The sequence below is a fragment of the Camellia sinensis genome, chromosome 15, assembly GCF_055761805.1.
Source record: "Camellia sinensis isolate YWXY chromosome 15, ASM5576180v1, whole genome shotgun sequence".
Lineage (NCBI taxonomy): Eukaryota > Viridiplantae > Streptophyta > Magnoliopsida > Ericales > Theaceae > Camellia > Camellia sinensis.
Window position 1 is genome coordinate 105,427,729 of NC_138975.1, and position 18,420 is coordinate 105,446,148.

An 18,420-nucleotide genomic window follows, 5' to 3' on the forward strand; every position below is an offset into this window, starting at 1 on the left:
ATACAAACTGATTTGAGAGTGGATAATAATCACACGCAAGTTAAAATAAAAGACTAACAATAAATAATAATAAAAAAGGAAGAAGAAAGAAGTATATTCAAATACAAACTGATTTGAGAGTGGATAACAATCACACGCAAGTTGTCTCCTTCCTTTGCTGTAGAACAACATTTAGGTTCATTTTGACTTTAGGAAAAGCTTAAAAAATAAATAAATAAATAAAAAGTCTGTGACCACGTTTTTCTATTTAGCATAAAATTATAATTTTAGATTTGGGGTTCACTTTAGGAAAAAAGAAGAACTTAAAATCTATGAAGACGGTTTTTTTACCATTGTCACATTGATTCATTATCATCCTCTATCGTCAATCCTCACTCACAACACCATCTCGTGCTCAATCACAGGGCCGGCCCTGAGGTGAGGCGACTAAGGCGTTTGTCTCGGGCTCCCAATTTTGAACAAAATTTAGGGCCCCCAACTAGGGGAGTGTATCATGTCGTACTATTTCATAATTACTTCAATATTAGCTCAATTCATTTATTTTCATGTCATCATATAGCGTTATTTTGATTCGCGTCCGATTGATATTTAATGCGAAAACTTTCACTTTTAGTGTAAAATAACTTAGCAAGTGTATGGAGATTTTTCCCATAAGTTGAATTTTATAAAATTTATTTATACTAAATGAAATTATTCATAGAATGTTTGATTTTAATTCAATTGCATTTTTCTAATTAAGAAAATTGTACCTTATTACTACATATTTTTTACTAGATTGACTCTAAAATAGGTAACAAAAAAAATACATGTCTTAAACGAAAAAAAGATATTAGCCTTAATTATTATTTTACATACTTTTTTATTCAATTAGATAGAGTTAAATAAAAGATTAAAAAATGTCATGGCATCCCTTAGTGAACATTAAAATATATAATTAATAATTCACGTTATTGAGTCGTATCATACTTAGATTCATGTTGAAAAATAGTCAACCCTAACTTGCTAATTTTATATATTACCTGAGTTGTGTCAAAAATTATCATCCATATCCCCAATTAATTTTAGTTATTACAACATTGATAAGCTAAAACAACAGATTAGGTAGTGTGCCGCCGGTGATCTTAAGTCATTGAAGTGCCTACCATCTTCCCAGAGGTCAACGACCGATCATCTCTAATCTCTATTACCCACAAATGCCTTTGGTTCATTAACATTGAACATATGTTGTCACCCTTCAATTCATGCTTCTTCAATCTAGTGTTCTGTAATGTAAAGAATTTTTTTTTTTTTTTTGTCATTTTGTTTTATTTTTCTTCATAGTAATTTTACTGATATCTAGTAAAAGTTGCTAAAAACACTTTTTAATATATATATATTAGAGTATACTTCGTTATCATAGCCCACCCTACTTGAGTGGGATATAAGGCTTAGTTTGGTTTGGTTTGAGCATGCTTTGTTATGAAAATTTCTTTGTCTATGAACTGCAATATTTTTTTTTTGGGTTGATAAATCTATGAACTGCAATATTATTTATCTCTCTCTCCCAACCCACCTGTAAGAAGGAGCAGTGCACTGGGAAAGATAGATTGGTTCTACTACCAAAACTACTCTATTTTTGAAAACTTGAACTTCCAATGAATTGCCTGGTTGTAAATGCTTGTAAAAACAAATTTTCTTTGAATATCAAGGAAAAGACTTGTCCACTCCCTATTTCCATAGCTTGTTTAACGTCTTCAAACTTGACTTTGAGAAAGAAGTTGCTTGATGTGAGTTGAATTGGGTAACAGAACTGTTTGGTTATTAATGACAACTTTTGTTGGTTTAATGGCCAAAATCATATGATGATGTTGTCCTTTTGTATAAATTATCAACATCAACAATTTGAAGGACAAACAAATAAGTTTATGGGAGTAGAATAATATCTTTTCAATTCATAAGCTCTATAATGTAACCCATTGTTGGTTTGGTATTCACAAACTGCTCTAAAAGCTTAACTTGTTACAAAGGGTGTAGCTTAAAGAATATATATTGTCAACATGCCCCCTCATGTGTGCCAAACTCCAGATAAGAACCAAATTCTCAAGGTTTTAAGCAATCGGAAAGGATTTGAAGTTTTTTTTTATATTGTCAACAGGCTGCCTCTGGTATGGCCAAATTTATTTTATTGAGTTGGCAAACTCATGCATACCTTAAATTTTATTAGGTGAGCTTGAGACTTGAATACAAGACCTTCCCATTTTGATGCCATGTTAACCAACAATGGCTCTTAAAAGATTTTAGAGGAGTTGAGCAAATGGTTTTTAACATGGCATTAAAGCAAACAAGTCTTGAGCTTGTATTGCACAGTTACCTTATAGATGTCATACACAATTGTCATTGGCTCGCTCATGGACGGGATTTTGGCCACACGAGGAAGTGCATTGATGATGTAAATACAATTACACTTTCTAATAGCTTCAATTTTTAGATGTTGGTTGTTAAGTTTATAGGATATAATATTTCATGTATTGTCAAATAGCTTGCATGAGTATATTGTACTCAATGTTTTAAATTCTTCTTAAAATTTTGAACTGTTAACTATATTTATGAATATTCTTTTGCAGGAAATTTCAAAATTAAGATATGAATTATGCCCGTGCGTGATGAAAGAAAGGAAGTTCTGGAAGATATACTTTATTCTAGTTAATAGTCATGTGGCTCCGTGAGTAACTTGTCCTGCGTAAATTCTTTTATTTTTGTGTACTGACTAAGGCTTACATTGCTTTCACAACCTAAATCAGTCTTTGACCCATCAGCAGATATTCTTGCATCATTTGCATTCATAGACAGTGCCATTTTCTTATAGGCTTAATATGACATATAATAAATATATAAAATTATATGTTTTGCAATTAGGTGGTGTGCTTTTCACCCAAGCTTGTTCCTCAAGTCGTGAGATATTAAGAGGTGTAAATTTTTCAATTTCTTTGCTGCAAATTACTCTCTAGTTTATCAAAAAAATTGTTCAATTTCTTACAATGAATGTTCGTTTGAGTGTTGTATCTTCTTTATTCTGCAGTTTGCATTGGGCTGAACTCTGTATGCATTTTTTTTTCACAAACCAGTTGCAAATCCAAACAATCTGGTATGTAATTGTTTGGTTTGCTGTTTCTTTGTCTTCTATGGAGATGTCATTACTTGATTTCTATGCTTCTATATTAGATTGATGCTTGTTATTGCCCCAATTCTATTTAATATTTGGCTCGGCCTATGTATTGTCTTTGTTTTGTTGTTTTGCTACAATTTTATCTTTTGCTCACCATGTGTTTGATAATATGCCCAAACCAATAATAACATACTTTCATTGATCACTTACTGTTGTTGATTAGGAAAAACAACTTAATTTTTATTAGTTTGTTTTCCTTGCCTGCAATATTTCGTACCACTCTTAATCAACAATATGATTTCATTGGATTTTCCCTTTTGGTTCAAAATAAACCTTTATTAATTACTTAATCTAATCAATACAATGGCCACGTTTAGTGTTTCTTGTAGAGATGGGCCTGCTTTAAATGCCTAGGCCAAGTCTAACAAAATTGTGCACGTACTCACTACTTTTGGCATGTAGTTTGACTATTTGCATAGGGCTCGCTTGTTACTTGATCTTGTGATATACAAGCACAATTCAGCTCCTATTGTTGGTGATATCGCGCAATATAAAGCTGGTGACGCTCTATTCTTTTTTATTTTTCATAATTTCGTACAATTGATGACATTATCGCATTTCTTAAACTGGTGAACTTTAAGTTTATAACTCAACCTTTGATATAAAATTATATTCTCAAGTGTGTTATCTTGTGCAGAACTTAAAGCTAGGGGTGAATTGAAACGGAAGTAGAGGCTATAGACTTTCGTCATCTTGAAAGAAGGAAAGATAGTGGATAAGGTTGTGGGAGAACAAAGACGAGTTGCTACCATTGCCAAGTGTGTCAATGCCGCCTGATTAATACTATTATGTTTCGATTTTTACTTTTCATGGTGTCTGTGGACCTTTGTCATATGATACATATTGATTTGGCTTTGCTTCATAATGGAAACACACTACTATTCATGTCTGGGAAACTTAGACAGAGCTTTATAATTAACAAGATTCTTTGCTACATTCTAGCTACGCATCATCGTTTATTTTCTTGGGATTTGTTTGATGTTGGCTTAAAATCTGTCTTTTGTTGGTTTTTTGGTCTATAGCGGCATTTTTTTCTCTTTTCTTTTTTTTTCTTTTTTTTAATAAAAAAAAGAAGATTTTCATCGACTCAGTATTAAAAAAAAAAACAGAACGTATATTATTGGTATCATGTTAAATGAAAAAACAGATTTTCTTTTTTTGTTGGTATCATTATTGATATTATTATCATTTGGTTTCAGAAATTGGTTTTCACTTTCCTTCCATCACACTTCATAAGTTCAATTTTCGATTTTTTTTCTCTTTCTTTTAACATTTGAATTCCTACTAGACCCCCTTCCAATTAAAAATAAAAACTAGAAAATGAAGAAATAGAAAAGTAGACTGCCCTGCTGGATATTGATAGTAACAAAGTTACCAACTTAGTTGATCAGTTCATGGCAAAATGAAAAGGGAACAATGAAAACAGAGAGAGGAACCATGCTTAAATGGATCGGTCAAGACCCTTGACAGATTCAAATGGGCTATAAAATAGGGAAACAAATGAGAAATCAAAGTGCCAATTGGATGACACCACCAGAACTGGACTACTATTGATTTTGTTCAATGGATTCCACAGTGGACAACCAGAGGAAATTTCATTAATTGCAATACAATCTTCATAAAAATAATTTGCAAAACCAGTTCCGAATACCTACTATTTAACTTCTCAAACAAAAACATTGGCTTTTGCATCGGTTGGTTCTAGGTTACATACAATTGAGCAGCGGATGATTTTAACAGTCCTCAAAAAATCAGTGTAATTGCATAGAACAAATGAATGGTGATTAAGGACCAATACCATGTACCAGCAAAATAATTGCCACCACTTATATCTGCACTAGCAGGGCCAAATCCCACTGTTGCTGATGACCCTGTAAAGCTTCCATTGTTTACTGCAAAGCTGGATTGCCAATCACCACAAATTATATAAATATTTAAAACAATATGTTCAAAGGAAAGCAAAAAACATTGAAAAATAATCTGAATTCTTATATGGATATTGAATAGTCTGCATGATATAAAATGAATTAAACGTAAATTAAACTAACATATTTTTTTTCTAGAAGAACACATGGTGTCGCAATAGAGTGTGACCACTACACAAATTTTGTGGTCCAGCACCACCACACTAGCAAGAGATGTTGGAAAGCAAAAATATTAAAACACTTCTTGTTTAGCTATGTAGCAAAACCGACCAAACCAATAAAACCAACCAAGAAAAACCTCAAAACTGACCAAACTAAGAAAACCAACCAAGCTAGACCAAATTGACAGAAACCGATCAGTTTCCCCACAAGCTTCAGTCAGTTCAGTTTTGATATTTTCAGTTCAATCTCCATTTGTATTGTTTTATAAACCAAAAGAACAACAATCGACCATTTAGCAACAGCAACCATATCACAGATCTGCACTCTAAAATTATTTGTTTATCAGACTATAATTGACATTAAGGATTAAATCGAAGCCAATTAAAATATCAAATAACACAACAACCAGACCCCAAATCTCATCTGATTCAAGCCACCATTAGCATTTACAAGAAGAAAGCCATTTGTCTTTGCATCCAGCTCTGTCAATAGCAGTAAAATCAAGTGAATAGAAATTGACATACGCCCACAAACACAAACAAATTAGAGAAAATTTGTTCAATTGTAAAGAATTCTTACTTTTTTTTATCAGAACCTAAACTAGTGAATGTTTTTGCAATATAAATTTGAAACTTACATCAACCATAAAATACAAAATACTATCAAATTTATACAAAATACTAACAAATTTAAGTCCTCAAAAAATATCCATCAACCATCGTTTAAGAGTATTTATACAAAATACTAACAAATTTAAGTCCTCAAAAATTTTTTTAAAAAAAAAATCTTAGTTTAGCTCCTAATATCATCCGCTTGATCATATCAACTATTAACCACAGCAACACCTGCAAAAACAAATTATATTGTCGTTAAGGTTTGTTCACTTGAAATCTATGGTTCAAATCATAACAAATTGAAATTTGATATATTGGTCATTACACACTCTTTTGTCATTTTGTGTTCGTAAATTATTTATTTTCATAATCAAGTTGTAAACATCATAATTAGTTATGACATCTAAATGTTCTAGCTAAAATCTATCTTGGCATATCAGGAAATTGGAATTAAGCAATCACAAAGCAAATGTAAGCAAAATGAACATAATTTGAACTGAAAAGATGCCATAAAAGTAATCACCTAGAGACGGGCCAAGTGTTGCTTTGCTCTTTGGCCTTGCCTTGAGCATACCCATTTTCTACTAAGAACCTTTGTTGCCTGCATTGTTCGCGTGTCTTTCCTAATGCTAAATCCCATAACTTTAGCATATTGATTATAGAAATCATTGGCATCCTCTTCTCAATTGAATTGCATTTCGAGAACATCATTCTTGGTTAAACTTTGAATGGGGTCATTTGCATGGGAATCTAACTCTTCTTTATCTTCAAGCTTACGCTCAAATTTAGCACATCCAAAAGGATCCATGATAACTACATCAAAAACAATATGAAAAGAATAAATTAATGACATAGTTATTGAAAATCAAAATAAATAGAGAATGACTTTGTAATCAACAATCAAAATATTGGTTGATCAATAGAAGCACAATAAAATAGAAACAGACAAGTTTGTAAGATTTGGTTCTTTGGTTTGGGTTCTTTGGGTTGTAATCAACAATCAAAATATTTTTAGGTATTTGGATTGATCTAAAACACACAAGTTTGTAAGATTTGGTTTAGTGATTCGTAACCAAGGAGAATCATTCCTTGATATGTGTATCTGTTTCCTAACCAATGCTCTGCTATCAATTATACGCAAATAATAAAAAAACACACTTGTACGTACCCTACTATCAATTAAAATAAAATAAATAAATAAACACACCCGCAAGTATAACTTTATACACGGAACGTCTTTTTTTCTTAAGACTTCAATAAAAGATTATTTTGGAAACAAGGAATAATTCATTATGAATTAAGACATAAGAAACTTCGGAATTCTAGACTAAATCAATGGAAAAACTGGTTAAGAGGTCATTATCAATACCATTTATCTCAGATTAGATGGTCTAGATTAATACCAGCAAAATGGAAAAATAGAATCAGTCAATGTCGTATAATTCAAAATCAAGATTTAAACAAAGAGAATTCATATGAAAAAGACCTATTAATTCATTACAAAAAACAAAACGATTACGAAGTATATTCATCACCAAATCAAAATGAGAATTTTCATAATACTATAGATATAATCTTTTATCTTATAGATCTATTAATTATGAAAATAAGAGGGACCCATATATTTATGGATCAACATTCCAAGTAAATAAGAATCTAGAGAGTTCTTATAATTACAACACACATAAACATAGGGGCAAATTTTTTGATATACTAGGGGATATCCCTATCAAAAATTATTCAGGAAAAAGTGATATTATGTATATGGAAATCCGGATCGAAAATATTTTGATTGGAAAATTCTCCATTTTTGTCTTAAAAATAAAATCAATATTGAGGCCTGGAAGCAATTATTATTTGTTAAAACCTATCACCTACTTCACCCACTTAAACCTACTCCACTAAACCTAACCCACTACACCACTACCACCTCACCTACTCCACTAAACCTAACCCACTACACCACTACCACCTCCACTTCACCTACTCCTTACCTACTACACTCACCCTCTTCTATATATAGGAATCATGAATCATTGTAAAAGATATAACATATCACAACACATCAATCAATAATACATATATTTTTACATGGTATCAGAGCAAGGTTAAGAGTTTAGTATTTTTTTCGCGTCACCGGCGGGCGGCAACCTCGCCTTGGCCGCCCGCCGGACCTCAACCTAGTCCGCCGGACCTCTACACATACCTTGATCACTCTATAAAACCCCTCCGTCTCCGACTGGTGGCGCACCGTCTCCTTCTACACTGCCCAGACCGGCTCTAATATCTCCCGCTCCGTTCCAACAAGAATCAGGAAGAGAGACAATAAATAAATAAAATATGAATCTCGGTGGCGGTTCCGGCGATGATCCGTCGTCGTCGTCGGTGTCGCAGTGGAGCTACGCCGTGTCACGGTGGTACCAACACCTCCTGGACAAGTCGACGCCTCTCGTCTACCACCGTTGGATCGGCTTCGTCTTGGTGGCGTTGATCTACTCTATCCGCGTCTTCCTCCTTCAAGGCTACTACATAATCACCTATGGCCACGGCATCTACATCCTCCAGCTCTTCATCCTCTTCCTCTCCCCTCAGGTCGATCCCGCATCTCTCCGATGGCCCCTCCCCACTCGCGGATCTGACGAGTTTCGTCCCTTCGTTTGCCGCCTTCCTGAGTTCAAGTTCTGGTATTCTGTAACAAAAGCCTTCTGCTTTGCCTTCGTGCTCACATTCTTCAGTGCATTTGATGTGCCTGTATTTTGGCCAATTCTATTGTTCTATTGGGTGGTGCTGTTTGTTTCAACAAAGAAGTGGCAGATAATGCACATGGTCAAATACAAATATGTCCCCTTCTCCTTTGGCAAGCAGCGGTACGTTGGAAAGAAAGTAGCTTCAACTGATGATACTGACAATGTTGCAGCATAAGGCTTCAGAGAATGCGCCTGCAATTATTTTCATTGACGCGGTGATGCTGTTCAGGTGGGGCCCTCCATTAAAGATGAATACACGGGCTGAGAAACAAACTCAAGGACAAAGTTTTCACTTTTTTTGCATACAGCCACAGCATTCCACAAAACCAATTTTTTATTCATTTTATCATCATCTTCATCATCATGTACACCTCATGTACCCCACTCTCTCTCTCTCCCTTTCCAACCCACCAGCGCACATGATTTCTTCATTAATATATTATTTTTATTGTTATTATTATTAAAAAAAAAAAAAAAAAAAAAAAAAAATTAAACAACCAAATCCATTCACACCTATATCAGAATCACATGGGCTCTTTCTCTCTCCACTTTATCACATGGATTGTCCCCTCTCTCTCTCCTTCATTTGATTTCAAAATTTATTATTTTTATTTATTTTCTCCAATTCATTTTTAATCTTTTTTTAAATATTATTATTTTAATCTTATTATTATTATTATTATTTTAAATATTTTTTTTTTTTTTTTTTTGCCACAAAAAAAAAACAAAAAAAACAAAAAAAAACAGGAAGAAGATGAACTGCACACCCAACTCATTTTATTTATGTCGGGGCTCACCCCGATCACCATTTTCCACCACACAACAAAAAAAAAAAAAAAAAAAAAAAAACAACACAAATCGGAACAGTGGTATTTTTCTTCTCTACTCTGCTGCAGGTCTCTTCTTCTTGCCTACGTCCTGGGCGGCCCTTGACGGTGTTGCCTCCATGTTTCCCACTCCACTGGGCACGATCACTCCACCTTGCTCCTCCACTGCAGCATATGGCGGGCCTCCAAATCGGAACATAACGGTGGCCTTCCGCTTCAGCTCCTTATTTTCTGCCTTTAGCACACTTATCTCTGCTCGCGCATCCTTATACATGCGTTGGAGCAGAGCCAACTGGGAGTTTAACTGTTGCACCTTATTTGTCCTGCTCTGCAGCCGGTGCGACAAGTTTGTGACCGCAGTCATGGTTTCCACACATGACTTCAGAGTATACTGATTGGCCTCAATATCAGTTTGCACCGCCATTTTTTGCTCCACCGACCGCATCGGAAAGTTCAACGGAGCAAACACAGAGGTGTTTGGTTGAGGTTCACTGGCCACCGCACCAGTTCTCTCTCTTGTTGACTCATTGAGGTCGGGAAAGAGAGTGAGCAGACCACGGGACGAAGAGGCCATATTCTGGGTAGCTGAACGGGAAGACGAGGCCATGTTATGGGTTGCTGAGTGTTTCAGAGAACGGTTGGTTACAGAATGGCAACAGAGTGTTCCAGAATCTCTTTCTCAGAAACGGAAGAGTTTTTTTCAAAGGAATTTCGGCGGTTTCAGACTGGTTTGCACAGCCTCCGCCTCAACCTTGGTTAAATAGCCGAGGCCGACACGCCACTCTGTCGCTCACGTGCCTCGCCGCGTCTCAGGCTCACCTTTTGATGGCTCGACGCTTTCTGTCAGGCACGCCTTTTGAGGAAGTGGGCGCGCCTTTTGAGGGCGCGACTTTTGAGGGCTCACTATATATATCCCTATATATATATATTTGGGCAGCCTATATACACCATCATACAGTGTATTTTTTAAGGGTCCGACAAAACTCTGTAAACTGTCCCGACATTGATTCCGGTTAGCTCCTTCAAGGGTCCGACAAGACTTTGTCAACTGTCCCGACATTGATTCCGGTTAGCTCCTTCAAGGGTCCGACAAGACTCTGTAAACTGTCCCGACATTGATTCCGGTTAGCTCCTTCAAGGGTCCGACAAGACTCTGTAAACTGTCCCGACATTGATTCCGGTTAGCTCCTTCATGGGTCCGACAAGACTCTGTAAACTGTCCCGACATTGATTTCGGTTAGTTTCTACAAGGGTCCAGCAAGACTCCGTAAACTGTCACAACAACTATCACAACATTGTCTGCTACAACGGTCCGACATGACCCCATAAACTGTCTTCTACATCAGTCTGACACAACCATCCAGTGTCCTCTACAACGTTATGACACCACCATACAGTGTCTTCACCATCGGTCTGACACGACCATACAGTGTCTCCTATCCTTTTTTCTTTTCTGTATTCGTCTATTTTCTTGTTTTGTTACTCTCTCCAAACTCAAGTTGGCTAGTTCCTATCCCCCTTGAGTTTGCAGGGGGCTGTTAAAACCTATCACCTACTTCACCCACTTAAACCTACTCCACTAAACCTAACCCACTACACCACTACCACCTCACCTACTCCACTAAACCTAACCCACTACACCACTACCACCTCCACTTCACCTACTCCTTACCTACTACACACTCACCCTCTTCTATATATAGGAATCATGAATCATTGTAAAAGATATAACATATCACAACACATCAATCAATAATACATATATTTTTACATTATTTATGTAGAATCACTTGAAAATAAAATAAAATAAACACTCTAGAGGATTCATGCTTCATCTGTGATGGGTGGGTGAAGGCAAAAATCTCAGTATAGAATTTTCAAATGTTTATGTAATTTAATGAATTTACTTGAACCAACCTCTCTTGTGATGTTTTTTCCCTCTAGAGTTCTTTCTTTTCAAACATGTACATTTCTTCTCTACTCCCTCAAAATTATGTTTATTTTTCTCGTGGGTGGGAAGCAAAAGTATCAATTCAGAATTTCCAGACATTTACATGTCATTCAACAAATTTGACTTCAACCAAAAATGAATTCCATCTTTCTCTTGTGACGTCATCTCCCTCTTAAAAAAAGACAGTACACCGGCAAGTATCCTACTATCAATTAAAATAAACAAACAAAATAAAAGCACACCTGCCAGTGCCCTGCTATCAATTCAAAGCAAATAAATTCAAAAAAAATAGAAGCAAGTAGCCTACTATCAATTAACATGAAACAAATAAATAAAATAGCACACCCGCCAGTGCCCTGCTATTAATTGCAAACAAACAAACAAAAAAAGACAGCACACCCGCAAGTATCCTACTATCAATTAAAATAAACAAATAAATAAAAAAAACACACCCGCCAGTGTCCTGCTATCAATTCAAAGCAAATAAATTCAAAAACACAAAACCAATTACCCTACTATCAATTAACACGAAACAAATAAATAAAATAGCACACCCACCAGTGCCCTGCTATCAATTAAAATAAACAAATAAATAAAAAAAAAAACACACCCACCAGTGCCCTACTATTAATTGCAAAAAAAAAAAAAAAAAAGACAGCACACCCACAAGTATCCTACTATAAATTAAAATAAACAAATAAAAAAAAACACACCCGCCAGTGCCCTACTATCAAAAGACAACACACCCGCAAGTAACAAGACAGCACACCCACACTCAACAATATGAGATCTTAGGAAGCTAAAACAATAGCATATAAATTTTACCAAATCATTGCCCCGGTCATTCCTCTTTTGGGAGCCTCATTATAGAGCCAATGTTTTTAATTCTATCTGGACATGCTAATCTAAAGCAAGAATGAAGATGACAAGAATAAAGGAAGAAAACTTGAAAAATGATGGTATTGAATAAAAAACGTTAGTCTTGTTACTTACATAACTGAAAAGCTTCATAATTTTTTTTTTTTAAATTTTTTATAATAAACAAACACTCGTGATTTCCTTTTCCTTTCCTCCTGCAATCTCTCTTTTCCAGCTGGCAAAGCAAAAATAGGACGGGGTTAACAAACCTCTACTTTGGAAGTCCTTTTCAATTGATTTTTCTATTAGATCACAAACCACATATTCAACAACAAATTTTATTCACTCTTGTTTTAAGATGACAATGGAATCCATCCAAGAAAATATTAAAATTTTTGCCCGTAAAAAGACAATTGAGTGACATGCGTAGATATTAGAATCATACACCAAGCAAATTAATTAGCTCAACAGTGTCCAATATGAGGGTCCACTTAGTGAGCTCAATAGCTTACTCCCTTCGCTAAGCTTCTCAAGGATCCTTTCAGATGAATTGATAATACGGGATACATATTTCCGACTTCATTCAGCCTTTTTCTTAACTTTCTTTGTTGGATAAGTAAATATTTTTTAAAACGCATCCAAGGAGAAGGTACCCAAAAACATCCACAAGTACATCTAAGCAAAACATAAGTAGCTATACAATCTTTGAGTCCTCAAAATTATCTATGAAGTCCCACAGCATTGGCCAACATCTTGTAAAGAACATTTAATCAATAATTTTTTCCATTTTCATAACCCCTCCGAACAAGAATATCAGCCACACCTTTATTAAGGTTATAAGACTAGGAGTTTAACGTTATTTTCTGCTGCTAATCAAGGATTCTCTTTTTATAGAATCCATGGAAGTTTTAATAAAAGTAACATAAATAAGGGGCACACACAGCTCTCACCTTCCCCTCTACCACCAAGTATGGAAAATGGAGTATAAGAGTGTACACGAGAAGTGTAGAAATGGAATCACACAACTGATTATATTTTAGCTATAGGTCTTGCCTATTGAATTTTTTGAAAATTTCCTAGCATGTGGGAATCCTTGCACTTATCAGGATATCCTTCCACAACAGGGGAATGTCTACACCTTAATAATTGGGTTGTCCCAATGAGACATGCTTGATTTGATGACATTCCACATCATAGAGTTTCAGCTCTCTTAATGGAACAAACAAACAATGTATCATATAATTCAAGGACACTTGTAACACAAATTTATAGCCACGGTAATTGCAACAGAAGTTTGGTTACACAGTCAGTATGATTCCATAATTCACGTATCATATAATTCAAACACAATTCACAGGTATCATATAATTCAAACACACCCGCCAATGACAGAATCAAGTTTTCAAAGTTGACTCTTGGTACTGTGGCTCCACAATTCACAGGTTTGCTTGATTTCTGTTGGATCTTTGATGAGACTAAAAAATCCCAAATCACCATTAATAATATGAAAACTTACTAATATAAATTTGACTAAATTTCAAATTTAGTAATTGTTAAAAGTAATTTATCATCTTTTAAGTTTCTAATTAAGTTGAAAGAAAGAATTCCATAAAATGTAAATAAGGAAGTTTAACTAATTTTTATCCCAATGCTTTCATAGATTTTGGAAAGAATTGTACTTCTCAATTTACAATTACATTCTTCTGAGAAAATCAAATGAGAAAAGAATGGCCTATCAGATTGGATTTCGGTGAAAGGGACAGTTTCGAAGAAGGGGATTTCGGTCTAGGGTTTCATAGAATGGAGATGGAGAAAGGGAGACAAACAAGCTGCAGAGAGAGAGAGAGAGAGAGAGACATACATTGAGGCATGTAGCTTGCTAAAACTAGGAGGAAAAGAAAAGGGCAGACTCACTCTTCGATGCTTGGCGAGGAGGAGCTCCGGCGAGATCCTATAGAGATCTTCGTCAACAGCTTTGGGAGCTTTTCTCCATGGTGGAGGATGCGGCGGCGAAAGCAAAACAGGTCTCGGCGGTGGCATGGGCAGTGGCAACGACTGAGAGAGAGAGAGAGAGAGAGAGAGAGAGAAATTTTTGAAGACGTTTGGGAGTTTTGAGGGATTTGTCATGGAAGGATGGAATTTTGATTTTCACAAAATTTGGACGTTTGTTCCAAATTTTTGGAGGAAATTATTTGGGGAAAATTATGTAATAATCATAATAAAAAAATTTAAAACATTTAGAGTCTTATAATAAAATAAATTATTAATTTATAATTTTTATCAATTTATACTCAATTTTTTTTTAATATAAATCTTCGTCTATTTTTATTAAGTAAAATTAATATAAAAAAAATATTTTACTCATCAACTACAAAATGTATAATCACACCATTAATTGACGTAATAAAAATATTTAAAATTTTAGAAACTATAAATATCGTAATCAAGTCACAAAGTTTTGTGATATAAAATAGGAAATACATAACTGCATCACTAATTGACGTAACAAAATTGTTTAAAATTATAGAAACAATTATGCTAGGTAGCTCGAAATTTTCAAGCTCGAATTCTCCCCGAATTCAAAATGACGCCGTTTCGTCATTTTGAATTTTTTTTTTCAATAACTACGAAGAAGAAAAATCAAAAAAAGAAGAAGAACAAAGAAGAAGAAGAAGAAGAAAGAAGAGAAGAGAAGAGAAGAGGAGAGTAGCAGGGAGAGAGAGAGAGAGAATCATCATCATCAACCACCCAACATCTTCATCAACACAACAGAGAGAGAGACCAAAAAAAATCATCAACCACCCAACACATCTTCATCAACACAGCAGAGAGAGAGAAAAAAAATGTAAAAATCTGAAACCCAACACATCTTCATCAACACAGTAGAGAGAGAGGAAAAAAAATGTAAAAATCTAAAACCCAACACATCTTCATCAACGCAGCAGTGAGAGAGAGAGACAAAAAAAAAATGTAAAAATCTGAAACCCAACACATCTTCATCAACGTAGCAGAGAGAGAGACCAAAAAAAATGTAAAAATCTGAAGAAAAAAAAAAAAAAAAACTTCAACACATCATCCTCATACACAGATCAGAGGAGGAGATCAGAGATCGGAAGCGGAGGCGGAGGCAGCGGTGATCGACCCTCTCTCTCTCTTAATTCCCTCTTTCCCTCTCTTCTCTTCCTCTTTCTCTCTGTCTTTCTCTTCTTCTCTCTTCTCTCTACTCTCTCTATTTCAGACCAAATCAGGATCTCTAATGATACAGATAAACATAGAATGTAATGACAATAATTAAATAATTTAATCCACGACTTATAGCCATGGAACACAAAATGAGAGTTAGAGAAAATTAACCAATAGAGCAAAAGGAAAGGGAATATGAGAAAGAGAGACTGAACAGACTTATCGCCTGTGAAAATAATGTCAAAGATGGTGGTGTTTCCGATAAGGAATATCGGAGATATCTACAGCGACAGTAAGGAATGAGAGAGATGCTTGACGAATGAAGAGAGCTGAGATAGCAGAACAGTACAACAAAATGCGTAATATTCATTTTTCAACAATTCTATAACATATGTACAAATTGATAAAATCATAACTACGGCCAAAGGTTTGTACATGTATGACATATTAATGTGAAAGAGCTAGAGTTTCGAGATAAATGCATTTACTAGATAGAGAAATATCACCAGAATGAATGGTGTTGAAATAGACAAAGAGAATAGTGACGAGTTCAAGGATCTATTGCAGAGACACAAGAGTATAGAGAAGAAGAATCCAGTGAGGAAGAACTATCAATGATGGACGTTCGATGATTTGAGCGAAATAGAGAAGCCTGATTAAGAAATAGAGAGAGCTAAGGCACAACTAGGACAAATCAAGGGAAAGAAAATTGAGTGGAGAAAAAAATGAAGAAAAGTTGGGAAAAAATTTAGGAGAAAAATTACTTAGTACAACAAAATAAAATCACGTCATAGATAATTTTTTCAACATATTTTTTATTAAAATTTAGTTAAATTATATATATATATATATATATATATATATGTCTATAAGTGTATATAGATATTTTAAAAAGTATATCGTTTGTATATTATTATTTCTATTATCTTTAATGAAGATACTATGGCTAAAAATAAATCTAAAATAGAGATAGGTGATCAATTGCAATTGTCACTTAGAGATGACACTTCAAAATTAATTGAGAGAGTTGAGAGTTTGAGAGACAAATTTGTTTGTGAGAAATAAAATGTGAGAGGGGTGGTATTTATAGGACTTTCAAATTGAAATGACAATTGAAAAGACAATTGAATATCTAAACTTTTTTTTCAATTGAAAATACAAACAGAATATCTAAACAAATTGAAAAAATAAAGTCTTACAAATTTTTAGGGGCACTCACGGTTTGGCGGTTCGGTTGCGACCAAAGAAATCTCAAATCCACTATCCGTCCAAAATTGGGCAGATTGGAAAAAATCAATCTGTAACCATCCGCTCATCATCACACATTCATCCAAAATGCGACGGGTTGGTTCGGTTTGGTCAGTTTGGATCGGAATATCCACTGCTCACCCTTACTCACACCCATCAATTATAAGGCAAATTACACTAACCTCCCCTGATGTTTAGTATAATTATAAGGGCCTCCCCTGTAGCTTTAATAATAACACTAATCTCCCTTACTTTTGAAATTATTATAAAGATTCTCCCTTTTGCTAACTTTATTCCAAACAGTGTAAAAAATAACATTAAATGACTAAAATACCCCAACTCCATCTTTCTCTCTCTATTAACCCAACTACTCCAACATTGCCGCATCTAACCCACCAAATCCTAGAGAAAGATAAATTAGTGACTTACTATTTAAGGCTATCGTCAGCTTCCATCTCCAAGTGAGCTTACATTTAAATTTAAGGAAATATTACACATTCATAAAAAAATAAAAAATAAATAAAAATTAGGTTTTTAATTATTAATATTTATAAAATTTATCATTTTTTAATAACTAATTTTCAAAATCACTACTGAAATGAAATTTTTTCTAAATTTAAAGTGAGCATAACTAAACTTTTATATCCCACCATGCAAGGCTATTGAAAAAAAAAAAATCTCACTGAATTTGGGAATATAGTCACCATGACTAAACTTTTAAATCCTATTAGATTTTTTTTTTATTTCTCTTTTGTTTCCCATTAGAATTCTTATTTTTATTTCTCTTTTTGTTTTTTGTTTTATTTTTTGTTTGTTTGTTTTAATTTTTATTTAAAGGTCACAGTATTATGCTATCATAACCAACCTTTCTCGTACAAAGCAATTCAAAACATATAAAAATATATATATACACACTATATAGGGAAAGCGAATCATAACACTTTTTTGTTTAGTTTAATTTTCGCAATCAATTTTCCAAAAACATTATGAAAAAACTAAAGATTAATTTGGTGTAAAAAATTAAAATAAAAAAAAATGCTCATCATTTTCACATATTTTTTTCTATTTTGGGTGCAGAATTAATTTTAAAATAAGCAACATTCCTAGTACATGGCAATTCAAAAAATATACATATATAAACAGATATAGGGATGGTGTGAATCATAACACTCTTTGTTTGGTTTAATTTTCATAATTAATTTTCTAAAGAAGTTATGAAAAACTTAAAAATTAATTTGGTGTAAAAATACTCATCATTTTCACATTTTTTTGGGTGCATAATTAATTTTTAAATATTTAAAAATATTTTTTTGGTGTTTATTTTTTAAATTAATTTCTATTTTTCAAAAAAAAAATCATAAAATATAATTTGAAAATGTAACTTAAGAGATACATTTTGTTTTTGAAAAACAGCATTTGATTGACGTTTCTATATATTAATGATGGTACTGTTTGGCTGAGGGTAGTGTTTTGTTGTAAGCTTGTTGGGTCTTTGGAGGTAGAAGACACCCAAGGGTAATATTTAATATGTTTGGTTTTAATTTTTTGGATTTAATTTTTTAAAAATTGAGTTTTTTTTATTTTTTGTATTTTTTTGTTTTTAGTGAATATTTTTAAAATTCAAAGCAAATTTTTTTTTTTTTTTTAACATTTTTAAGATGCACCTTACTTAGATGTATTTAAAAGTAAAATAGTTATAA

The 18,420-nt window shown here is 33.8% G+C and overlaps 2 protein-coding genes, 1 long non-coding RNA gene and 1 pseudogene across 4 annotated transcripts in view; 3 read left to right on the forward strand and 1 right to left on the reverse strand.

Annotated features, from left to right (window-relative positions):
* Positions 1 to 18,420, forward strand: part of LOC114279355 (uncharacterized) — a 114,839-nt gene that overhangs the window by 18,741 nt on the left and 77,678 nt on the right. The window lies entirely within an intron of this gene.
* Positions 343 to 4,139, forward strand: LOC145788851 (uncharacterized). Of its 2 annotated transcripts, XM_082909609.1 has the most exons (5): positions 343 to 2,428; positions 2,604 to 2,701; positions 3,059 to 3,124; positions 3,608 to 3,704; positions 3,843 to 4,139. In XM_082909609.1, exons 1-4 carry the CDS (start codon positions 2,294 to 2,296, stop codon positions 3,648 to 3,650), a joined length of 342 nt encoding a protein of 113 aa, XP_082765735.1. In that variant the 5' UTR covers positions 343 to 2,293; the 3' UTR covers positions 3,651 to 3,704; positions 3,843 to 4,139. The 2 variants fall into 2 exon arrangements, 1 of the variants encoding a protein (XP_082765735.1); XR_014356943.1 differs by lacking the exons at positions 343 to 2,428; positions 2,604 to 2,701 and adding an exon at positions 2,713 to 2,946.
* Positions 5,846 to 14,509, reverse strand: LOC145813714 (uncharacterized). Its single transcript, XR_014356950.1, has 3 exons — positions 14,204 to 14,509; positions 6,430 to 6,719; positions 5,846 to 6,137 (listed from the first exon to the last, which is right to left on the reverse strand). It is a non-coding gene; the product is annotated as an uncharacterized LOC145813714 (long non-coding RNA).
* LOC145813705 (protein RER1A pseudogene) lies at positions 8,144 to 8,959 on the forward strand (annotated as a pseudogene).